Genomic DNA, 11,948 nt, shown 5'->3' on the forward strand with positions numbered 1-11,948 from the left:
GCCAGCCGGTGGAAGGTACATCATCAACAGCTGTTTGGGTTTTCGGTCTAACAGTTTCTTGGAAATCATACTACAAAAATGCTCATATGATCACTTTTGTCTCTCTTTTTACACCATTATGATTGGTAGAAATTTATGAGCTCAGAAAGCTACAGCATAACAATGAATGCCTGAAGTGAAACAACTGTATGACATGCATGGAAACACATGCACATGCCAAGTTTCACTTGAAATGAACATGAAAAGAAAAATAAGTCCTTCTGGAAGAAAGCCGTTCCATCTTGTAGCCCATCTTGGTAACACCCTAAGGCATTTATTCAAGTAGTTTTGACATTCCTATCCAATTGAATAAAGAGAAAACCTTAAAAATCCTGGTACATGAATTAATTTTAACAACAATTTAGCAACCACATGTTGCAGCCAATCAAAAGGCAGCCACAGAGTTTTTGTAGATGTAACGACATTGCTTACTCATGTGACCGAACCGTTAGCTAGCTCTGAATTAGGAGGTAGGTTTGTCAAACTAAATGTTTCCAGTGATGGATGGTTTTTTTTTGTTTTTGTTTTTTTGTTGTTTTTTTTTTTTGGGGGGGGGGGGGGGGGGGGGTTGAATTGTAAGTTTGTTTAGCTAATATTATCTCAGGAAGGAGGTGCATGAGATGAGCACTCTTGTTTTTAGTATCCCCAAGTATTTTTAATTATTTAATAAAATATTGATATTTGGTGTAACAATGTAACATGTTGATCCCTATTAAATAGAATCACCAGTCAAATCTAATCTGTTATCTTCTCATATCTACTGGTCTTTAAAAAGTTCAGTAATAACTAATAAACTGGACAAAATGTGCTGGAGGCAAACAGCAGAGACAGAGGACGGGATATAGAGGAAGGAAGCAGAAGAGCAGCAAGATGGTGTGGGTCTAGGAGGCATCACTGACCCAGATTATCCACACTCCATTTCCCCCTCAGAAAGTCCAAACAGACCCATTCAGCTGCCCCTGGCCTCAGGGAAGGCAGTGCTGGGAAGCAGTTAGGACACTAGCATGTTTCCTGAAGAACCATGTAAAGCACGTGATTCTGTTGTAAAGGCCAACCAGATGGTAGGCACAAAACATGTACTAAATAGGCACAGTATATATAAATACAATGGATAACAGTGTCACAGGGACTGGGATCTTGTCTGCAAACACAAACACACACTGAGGAAGAGATGCCAACAGGACTCATCTCGTCTTTCACAGCTGAGTGGAGATGAGCAATAATGACTGTAGCTGCTCAGAGAGCATGGTGCCAAAATGCCCACAAGCTCATCGCAAATCAACGGTGCTTCCTATTTTGGATACCTGTGATCCAGTCGAGCATACAAATAAAAGGATACAAATATTTAGTTTTTGATATTAAGTCATACCAATGAATGTGTCATCTTCATGGTCAATTAGATCAAGTCTAGAGCCAAACTACTCCTTTGTGAGGCGTTGCGTAATGATAAAGACAGGAGCCTTAAGGCCATTCAACACCTACACTGAGAGCTATTTCACTGAGAGACATCAAAATGAATCATGAAATACATAAGTGGGCATCAGCAATCAAAGGAAATGCGGCAAAGCCGCGCACCAGATCTGGTCAATCTGAAACCTCACATGGAAAAACATGTAAGCAAGTATGTCAAACTAATTACAAAAACTTAAACAAGCCAGTCTTCATACCCTTCAGGCTTTAATAGTTTTTTGGAGGGGGTTTAATGGTACATGTTGCACCTTTGTCTAAATGAAGACGAGTTTTTTAGTTCTGTGATTTTTTTTCCACCCTGAGATCCATTAAAGTTACAAACATTTTGTCACGGACAAAGTGAAAAAGCAATTTCCAAAATCGTTTATGCAATGGAAACAGTATACGCCTTCACCAGCTGATAGTAATGACAGGTCATTAAGTCCAACTCTGGGTCTGAATGTTAAGCATCATTCTAAGCACATCTGTTTAGCGTATTAGGAAAAAACATGACCTGTAATTACAGGGCGGTGTTACAGAGGCTCTCACTGTCTTCTCTGAGGATGGGGGATGGCTCCTGTCTTTCTGCCTTGAACAGACCACAGGCTTTTTTGAAATCTGAGCCCAGCGCTGCAGTCAGGGCTGCAGCCACCAGAGAGAGAGCGAGAACTTGCAGCGTGATGATAACGCAAGTTTGGTTGCAGGCTTCAAGGGGATGACGGAAGATGTCGTTGATACTCTCTAGAGAGGCTACGTATAGTGTTACGACCTCCGGGTTAACTGCACACACAAAGTGTTAAGAGAAACCAAGCAGAGTACCCTTCCAGTGTTAATCATTACTAAAACTGAGTTCACACTATTAAAATTACTTTTTGGAAATGCTGGACATTTATTTAACAGCTTCCTTTTTTTCTTTCATTTCTTCAAATACCCCCTGACAGATCTGAAATATGCATAAACATGCATGGTCTTGTTTTATTTACTGCACTTTTGTAAATGCGCACGAGCACAGTAAAGCACGAGACACATGAGTTTGTAGACAAGAAGGGACAAGTACCGAGCCCCTACGGTGAAAAGCAATATATTCTCTGTTTATATTGGTCTACTGAGAAAACAAACTTGGATATATCTTCATATTCTCTGTAGAGTTCATCCCCTGTGATAAAAAGGATGAGTCTACAAAGAGGCTGTTACCCTTTGATTCTTCTGATGAAAGTCTGCAAAAGCCAAACTACCACCAAAAATAAAAACATGAAACAATTTGTGAGCTCATTCTGACCTGAACTCTCCATCCAAAACTAGGACAGCAGGCATTTAGAGGGTACTTTTGTAGCTCACCTGCTCAGGAGAGCAAAGGTATTTGCTCCACTCAAACAGCTTCACTGATAAGTGGGCTCTTTCAGGCAGAGTGGAGGACTTGTGCTTTGTGGAGACAATAAGGACCCTGTAATCGTCTCCAGGGCGTCCAACTGGAGTCGTTTGACCACACCACTAAGCCAGCGCAGTGAATGTGTGTGATGAAACGCATCAGTGGCTAATAAGCATGAATGCAGGTGGGCGCCCAAGTAAACAAGCAGGAACATTAAACCGAACACCGAGGAGATTCAGTAGAAGTATCTCATTCTTTAATCATACATGATCTCTAAGATTACATAAACTCTGCTTGTTGAGACTGAAACGTCAGGACAGGAGTACTTTAATCATCACAAAACTCTGCTTTTTATTTTCTTATAGACACACAGCCCCTCAAACTTACTCAAAATATACAAAAACTTTCTTATGTAAACAAGAGATACATGAATGTAGCAAGTTGTTATCCATACAGTTTATTATACTTGTTTATACTGACTGGAACTGTATTTTACAGCATATGAAACTGCTTACCCAATTCGGGGTCACAGAGGGGCCTGGAGCATATCCTAGCTGCCTAGGGTAAGAGACTAGGTACACTGTGGACAGGTCGCGAGCCTGTCACAGTGCCAACAGAGTCAGACATTCATTTGAATTCACATCCACACCTATTAACCTATAGTTCATTTAGAATCACCAATTCACCTAAGCCCACTACCCTACATGTCTTTGAACTGTGGGAGGAAATCGGAGTACCCAGAGAGAACATGCAAACTCCACACAGAAAGCCTTCCTTCAAACCCAGGACATTCTTGCTGTGAAGCAACAGTGCTAACAACCACGCCACCAAAACTGCCTAGTGATCCGATTATAATCACTAACAAATAAAGGAATCATTGTATGTCTGTTTACTCCATCCACTCATCTGAGCCATTTCAAACTGGGCAGGTGTCAAGCTGGGGACACGGGTGAGTACCATACTGTAATTTTCATCAGTCAGATCAGGTTCAGACCCCTGCAGCTAGTCCGTGGGACAGAGCCTGGAACATCTTTGGCTAGGTATTAATTACCATCAAATACATCGCCATTTATTATAGGCTCTTAAGGGGTGTCCACGCAGGAAGTAACTAGCAGATATGTCGTGACCAGAGACCACAGAAAGCTGTTCAATGATTTGAAGCAACAATGGGTGACGGAAAGAGGACGCGTTTCAAGTTTCTGAACTTCAAACGGAGCAACTCAAGCACAACTAGTTATTTTTATGATACAGCTGATTGACATAGGACAGGGTCGTAAATAGACAGCCGTTACCTAGGATGTCCATTAGCAGCAACAAAGCAACGCATGACAAGCACATCTTTTACAGATGTGCTTGTCATGCGATGTGCTTGCCCCCCACCACCACCACCACCACCACCTTTTTTTCATAAATCTGAGTTTTTGGTTACAGCTGTCATGTAAAAATAATCAAAGATTTCAGAATTACAACCATCGCTGTGTGCCAGTGAGTGTGAAACGAGGCAACACTTAAGAGCACAGTTTCATAGCTAACAGATACACTTAAGCATAATCTCACAGTAGCCTACATCATCTTCTCATTTACTGCGCTGATAACTACAGTAAAGATTAGGCAGAAGAAGAATGCCAGCCATTAGTGAGCATGTCTCGGACTGCATTCGAAATCCACCTTATCGCAGCCTGTTTGCTGTCTGTTACCCACGGCTATCTCCGCTCTTCCTCCCCTTCTGCCTCATTCTGACAGTGAACAGACTACTGTAAACTGCCAGGATTTCTCACAGATAACAACGGCAGTGTAGTGCAAAGACAGAACTTTAAACTTCATTTCTTCCTGTCCTCTGGACTGTCCAGCAGACCAGCAATAACAATTCATAAATCATATTTCTCTAAGGTTTTAATATTATATTTGGCGCTGGTTAAATATCCAAATCTATTGTAATGTTGTCTCCTTCTGATATAACAATATTCAAGGCTTTAAGAAAATGATAAACTCAGTCAGTTCAAAGTTTTAAGTGGTTTCGAGGTAGGACCACTCTGTAGGTGGACAGAATTGTGTAACATTACACAACAGCACATGCCTGGGGATTAACCATGGGCTCTGTCCAGTCCGTACCATGAGGCTGCAGGGGGCCAGGAGCTATTGTCACAGCTGTGTCACAACACACACCCACAAATCCACAACTTTAGTTTCCTGCTTATAGTCTTCTGTCATCATGCACAGGTTTTGCAGATATACTGCTGTACTTTGACAAAAGTAGAATTCTGAAATTAGTGTTTCTATGAGGCTTAAACTCTGTGTTTTGGTTTTTGTGCTCTAATTACAATTTCCTCAATCCATCTAAACCTTAAAAATTCAAATAATAAATTAGGATGCAAGTGAGAATCCCTATTCACATACCTATTCATTTAATTAAAAAAAAAATAAACCACAAAGGTTTTGAACACTTTCTTCTCTGTCCAAAACAAAGACACAGAGGATTTAATTTAATTTAAGAGGATACAAAGTGAGCTTCCAGCAAGTCCAGTGCTGTTTGTTCACTCCGTTTCCCCATTGTAAAGGATTAATTAAAGAACAAGTTAGGCTTTTTTCACATAAACAAAATTGCAAAGAGCAACACAATGCACTTTCTTCTCTCTCCATCTCACTCCAACTACTGTTAGCACCGGCGAATTAATGAGGGGAAATGCAAAACGTGGGGAAGCTGAGCCTGTGAGGCCAAAGCCACCCTCATATAATGGCGTACTAAAGAAAGGAGAGCTTTGTTCAGTGCAACACAAGCAGGTTCCTCTTTAATGACTTCATGTGCATGCCAATCACTTGCGCCACACAATCTCAAAACGCAGCCACGCCACTTTTCAGGACATGCCGAAGTTTTAAGCCTGCAGCATGTGACTGATAGCAGCAGGTAATTCAGTCCAGCAGGTAACACCTCAGGGGATGATAACTGGGAGGTTATGCTAGAGTTTAGAGGAACGGTGCCCATGGGAGATCACAGGAGCTCTGGTGGATGAGCAAAGAAGTAGTCACAAGACAAAGGGGCTGTTAGTTCTACTCTCAAGAGAACAAAACAGAAGAAACAGCATCTATGAGCTAGTGGTAACTCATTGTTTTAAGCACATCACAGTTACAGTCTGTTGGTGTTTAACAGCAGCAACTTTGTTGTTGCTGGTTATTAAGATCTGTGCATGGCAAAAATAAAACGTGTTACGAGGAGGTCTTTCGAACGAAAAAGGGCAAGGGTAAGTAAAGATTCGATCTAAGTGTTACGCAGACCCCAATGACATCTTGAAAGCCAAATAATGAGCTACTGTATTATTTTTTCAAATTATTTAATTTGCCAAAAAAAAGATTTAAATTATACATAAAAAAACAGTCACTTCCCATCCTGTGCAGCTTCTGTCATCACTTTTGAGATGTGCAACTACTACTGTGAACTGAAAAATCCTCTGAGAGGCTAAAACTGTTCAGTTTCATTTTCCAAAGTTTCAATTTCAAAGGCACTGAGTTCAAGTTAGACACAAGGAGGAGGGCCAAAGGAAGGCCACACACTGGCTCTTCTTATTGAGAATGACAGTCAGCACTGACTAAGTCCCAGACTGTAGCGATCAAAACAACAGCTAAAACTTAGCATGGAGCAACCCTACTTGCATATGAAGGTTTGCGATTTCGTAACTCGAACCATCAAAAACTTAAAAACATTTCTTTAAAGTATTCCTAGTAAACCACAGACTGCCTCCAACAACAGCAGAGGTTAGCTCCTCTGAAGAGCTCAAATCTGAGCCCTAAGCTGCTAAATCACAGCTTCAATCTTTCAGGTGGCGTCTGCGAGACCATTCACTGCACACCGATGTGATACAAAACTGAGGCCGGTCCTTTAGAAATAGCAGACAGCGGGGTCTGTGGGGTGTCAGATGTCAACAGGGACCAGTTGCTGGAGTCTCAGCCCGGGCTTCCTCTCGTGCTGCAGCAGCTGTGTCTTCTCAGACCTCACATTCCTGCAGGACAGGCCCACTTTACCCTCATCACCTGTGCTGATCTGAGGGCGGGACAGGCTCTCAGGGGCACCTCACCCACAGCAACATGAATTTAAGTCATTTACCTTCCTTCCTTTTTTTTTTTTTTTTTTTAAAACAATAATCATCTAGCACCAAAATGTATATTTTAAAATGATCATAGAAATAAAAGTCCGTTAGGAGCATCCTTTTTGCACAAATTGGATGATCTTCTGGTGACATTTGTCCATTCATAAAAACGGTATAAAAATGACTTCATGTAATCGGTAAGCACAGCAGATCAACTCACCAATAACTTAAAAAAAAATTAGGCTATAGTCTCTTAAGGTAAACTATAGTAACTATACTATAAAATCGATCAAACCCACTCAGGTGCACTCAAGATACACAACCAGGCGATCCGTTGTAAAATCTGTCTTAAGTCAGCTCTCCATCCACAAACACACGCACACACACACAGAGACACAATGCCCATGATTCAGCAGCTTCTTCACCCCATTAGACCTCCCTGTACAATTACAGCTGCTTTGCAGTGCATATTGCCTTCAGTCCATTATAAGCTGCTCTGTCTGACCTCCACTAAATAATACATGTAACCACTTACCCCACCCTGCCGCAGTAATAGCTCCCATTTCTGCAGGACCGTGAAAACATAATACCTAGTTTATGTCGCAGTGACATATTGTGTACGGTTTCATGTACGTATATCCTTATTTTTGCAGTCTCAATCTTTGCATGCATTGGTGTTCCCCTATGTTTTTTGCAAACCTTGTTTGAGCCTGTAATGGATAAAAAACGACCCCTGTCAATGGTTTTAAGATAAAAATGAGCCCTTTGTAATTTGTATTGTGCACTATCACAAATAAAATGAAAGAATAAAGTAAATCCAGCCTGCGTTTATCATGTTACATGTGGTTGTTATTCTTATAAACTGTCCTTCAGCCAGCTGAAGCTCTGGAGTAAGCACCCTCTGTAGTGTGAAATGACATCTCAGTGAGGAGCAGCCAGAACTTTTCACAGGCTCACATCACACACACAGCTCTGACAGAGACTCCTCACTGAACAAAAGCACCGACTGAGCACCCCAAAACACACACACAACTTAAGTCTGCCAACTGAAAACAATGCTGCAAATGAGTGCAGGTCATAAAGTTTCTTACGGACTACAACTGAATCATAGGTTCACTAGCAGCTTCCAGCCAGACGCCTATCGTCCCACAGCGGGGCAGCCCAACGCACCACAGTGTATAACTATCACTAAACATCACTCTTACCTCCAGACGTGAGCTGTAAATCAATTTAAAGTGGCACTCGAATTTTCCCGTTTCTTGTCAGGCTTGACCGTGGAGCAACACACACTTGTAGCCACGCAAAAAATCACCAAGTCTCTATTTAATTCCCTGCATTCCCACTGAATTAATTTGCTTTCTTCTCACTCGCCTCACTTGCCTCTTAGCAAAGTCCTCGAAAGTCAACTCCGTGTTGAAAACCTACGCATTTTTTTCTTTTTCTTTTTTATCCGAGTATGTTCGCAGTTTGAATCCAATTAAACGGCAGTTCTTCGCTGCTCGGTCGCTGAAAACTCCTCTCCGTCTTGCTAATCAGTGCGGCTCAGCATTGCGCGTTCACGCCGCTGATGGGAGGGGAGAAAACGCGGAGGGGGAGGGGCGGGGCGAAGCAACCGGAAGTACCCTGAAACACACAGGGCAACAGTAACCACACTGCACCTCTCGGTTTCCGATAATGGATTATAACCTTTGGGGGTCATGTTAGAGTTTAAAAAAAGACTAAAATGACGGAAATTCACTTGATTTTAAAATACGTGGTTTTATCTCGCCTTATTCGCTGTAAAATACGAAGAAAGACACTTCTCCTGTGCTTGCATGTAACGACACAGAATGTCAGTTTTTCAGTAACGCTCACGTGCCCATACCCCAATGCAAGGAGCCAATCACAAGCAAGCTTATCTCCACCCCACTGTCGCAAAATGTTACGGTCTTCTCGCCGCGATTTACGATAGTCATTGCAATGAGGGGCTTCACCGCTCGTGTTTTCGTGGTACTTTTAATTTGAATGTGTCATTTACAGGTAGGACACTTAACGGACACTGTGTATTTCAGTTTGGCAGCCAACGGTTAATGTGGCGCATGCTCAGTCTGCTATTTAACTCAGTTTTTTGGCTACGAGTGACGCTAAAAACTGTCGGTTAGCGAGCTCAAGCTAAAAACGCAGGCTCGATTGAGCGGAGAGCTGCCTGCTGAAGTAAACGCATTGCAGTAATGTGATGCTCCGCAGTGGATTCCCGGCCCAGCAAAGCGCTACTGTAACATCTCTGAAAATAACCTGATCGGCCAGTGCGCTAAAACGGCTCCAGTTAATGTGTCTGAGTGAGTAATAAAGCAAAGTAGCGAACAGAAAGTCAACAAGGATCCCAGAAACAGGCAGCCTGCTTTAGCTTCAGTGAAGTTTAACAGTTTGTGCGAGTTGCTTAAATGAACACAGACTGTGACTGCGTTTGAATCACTAGTCCAGGATGAGATCTGTGAAAAAAAGCTTCATGTTTGAAAACAGTGTCAGGCTGTACTGGCCAACTGGCATCAGAATGAAGCCTTTTGCATTCTCTAAGAAACCCAAATGACGCCTTTAAATTCGTCAGATTGGTCCCCCTCCCTGAACCTGTTTCTATTCTGTGAAATTACTGCTCTGCTGAGTAGATGATCAACAGCTGCTAAATAATATTGCTTGTGAGATCACAGCGTCCTTAAGGTAGTATGTGCTGATTGAACCTATTTTAGAAAAGAGCAGTACGAGACAAAGAAAAGCAGTTCTCATATTAAAGAAAACACGAGCAGTAAATTTCTGACGAATGAATTAGCCGAGCCCTAAGCATTAAAGCGTTTCTGTGTATTTTCAGATTGACACGCTCTGACTGCTCTGGAGGATGGATCCTGTAGTGCTCAGCTATCATGACAGCCTGCTGCGGCGCTCTGATGTCTCTCTACTGGAAGGACCTTACTGGCTTAATGACCAAGTCATTGGTTTTGCTTTTGAGTACTTTGCTGCCGAGCGCTTTAGAGTCCTGGGGGAAGCCGTTATCTTTATCAGCCCAGAGGTCACCCAGTTCATCAAATGTGCTTCCTGCCCTGATGAGTTGGCATTGTTTCTGGAGCCACTGGATCTTGCTTCTCGTCGCTGGGTCTTCCTAGCAGTGAATGACAACTCCAACCAGACCGCTGGAGGGTCCCACTGGAGCCTCTTGCTTTATCATCACAACTCCAACCACTTTGCCCACTATGACTCTCAAAATGGCAGCAATTCACTTCACGCACGGCGCATCGCCAGCAAGTTGGAGCCTTTCCTGGGCGCAGGGAGGAAAGCGCTGTTTGTCGAGGAGCCCTGCCCATCCCAGCAGAACAGCTATGACTGTGGCATGTATGTTATCTGTATTGCCGAGGCCTTGTGCGAGAAGGCCAGGGTGGAGGGCTCGCCACGCCTTCCTGTGCAAATGATCACCCCAGCCTACATCACCCAGAAGAGGGCCGAGTGGTGCAGACTGATCCAGAGCTTAGCTCAGAATGACCTCTGCTGCTCACTGTCTTTCCCTTAGCACGTCGATTGCCCCGCACTGTATGCAGAAAAGCTGTCACCCCACATATCTACTGCTGGAGAATCTGAATGCACTCCCTCAATACAGTATATAACTATATATATGAAATCTATTTCTATTACAGTCTCCGTCATACTCCATTATCAAAAAAGAGTTAAAAACATAAAGCAATGCTTCAAATATTTAATGACTTCAGAGAACCATTGGTGTCGTGTATATGCACAGAAACAAAAAGTATGTAAACAAGAACACCAGCATGCCTATAAAACAGATTTTCTCCTGTGTACATATTGAGCGAGGACGTCGTGGAAGAGGAGGCACAGACTTTTTTTTTTTTTCTTCTCCATTTTCTGAGTTTGGAGCGAATGTAGAAATGTTTACACAGATTATTGCTCAGGGTCATTTTAAATGAACTGAATTGACAATAAGAATGTGCACATGAACTCTGGCTCCTACTTTTGTCACACAGTCATTGTGTTCGTCAGCTTGAACGTGCGTACTTTTAGTTTTTGAGATCATTTGAAGAATTCCTGCTGTATGAGGGCGCCGACGTGCTGTGAGTGTTTATGGAACAAAGGGCAGAGTTGGGTGGTGGAATGTATCGAGCTCACTGTCTGTCGAGCTAATAAATGTGACTCTTGTCACATTTTTGTTGACACAGTGGTACAATTATTTATTGTTTTTAATTTTCTTTCTGTTGAAATTGAAGTCATTTTATGTCAGAAAAGTGAACTGCACGCTGGTTTACAGGCGGTTACATCACTGAGGAAATGACATTTGCAGATTTACTGAATCTTAAATGTGTGATTTGTAGATTTTTATTTTAACCTTCTGTGTTATTGATTGCCGAAGTGTTGCAAGCACTATACGCAGGGTATCATAAAATCTGGCACCCAAATGTTTATCTGCTTTTGAATACCTTAAGTTTTAAATGTTCCTATTTTGCTCATTAGTTGAGTGTTCCTTGGTAATGGATGATGGCATGAATCAGTATCTTAAAGAAGTGCACTAACAGCAGTAATTTAGTACTCAAAGTGGAACAAAGCACAATATCCAGGTTGTTACATTCAGCAGTTAAAGGCCCAGCAGACTTTAAGAAAAACTAAGCAGAAAAAATAAGTGGCAAAATATTAAGACTGTATTCTAATTGGAAAAAAAAGTGGCTTTAATGTGTTTTTTCCTTATCTTCTATCATACATACACTGTTACAATGGTAAACACAAGCTTCAGTTTCAAATCATGACGTCAGTATACATGTAATGAGCCAAACACTCAGACTTCAGACTGCTTTGCATGCGACAAAACAATTTTTGGCTTCCTGTGTTGTCAGTGAGAGAAGATATTACTGATGACATCTCAGACAAACAGCTCTGGCTGTCAGCAAATAAGTCCCGGCCATCTGCTCTTTAAACCTTCTGTTTGTAAGGGGCAACCAATCAGAAGAATGTTAGCTTAAAGGCAGAGCACGCAA

At 42.1% G+C, this 11,948-nt stretch overlaps 2 protein-coding genes across 8 annotated transcripts in view; one reads left to right on the forward strand and one right to left on the reverse strand.

Moving 5' to 3' along the window:
• Nucleotides 1–8,500, reverse strand: part of myo9aa (myosin IXAa) — a 97,044-nt gene extending 88,544 nt beyond the window's left edge. For 4 of the 5 annotated variants that reach the window (XM_040045605.1, XM_040045603.1, XM_040045604.1 and 1 more), the window contains exon 1: nucleotides 8,145–8,500. The gene's annotated coding sequence lies outside the window, so the exon portion shown is untranslated. The remainder of the gene's footprint in view (nucleotides 1–8,144) is intronic. The other variant, XM_040045602.1, reaches the window with a different exon arrangement.
• Nucleotides 8,501–8,655: 155 nt separating this feature from the next.
• Nucleotides 8,656–11,627, forward strand: senp8 (SUMO peptidase family member, NEDD8 specific). Of its 3 annotated transcripts, none has more exons than XM_040045608.1 (2): nucleotides 8,656–8,958; nucleotides 9,785–11,627. In XM_040045608.1, the coding sequence occupies exon 2, from the start codon at nucleotides 9,812–9,814 to the stop codon at nucleotides 10,475–10,477; it is 666 nt and encodes a 221-aa protein (XP_039901542.1). In that variant the 5' UTR covers nucleotides 8,656–8,958; nucleotides 9,785–9,811; the 3' UTR covers nucleotides 10,478–11,627. The 3 variants fall into 3 exon arrangements, with proteins under 3 accessions (XP_039901542.1, XP_039901541.1, XP_039901544.1); XM_040045607.1 differs by lacking the exon at nucleotides 8,656–8,958 and adding an exon at nucleotides 8,980–9,257; XM_040045610.1 differs by lacking the exon at nucleotides 8,656–8,958 and adding an exon at nucleotides 9,434–9,636.
• Nucleotides 11,628–11,948: the final 321 nt, after the last annotated feature.

Source organism: Simochromis diagramma, unplaced genomic scaffold, assembly GCF_900408965.1.
Source record: "Simochromis diagramma unplaced genomic scaffold, fSimDia1.1 OVJJ01000079.1, whole genome shotgun sequence".
Lineage (NCBI taxonomy): Eukaryota > Metazoa > Chordata > Actinopteri > Cichliformes > Cichlidae > Simochromis > Simochromis diagramma.

Excerpts from the sequence above, each read along its gene's own strand:
- senp8 (XM_040045608.1), top strand. The coding sequence starts at position 9,812 with ATGGATCCTGTAGTGCTCAGCTATCATGACAGCCTGCTGCGGCGCTCT.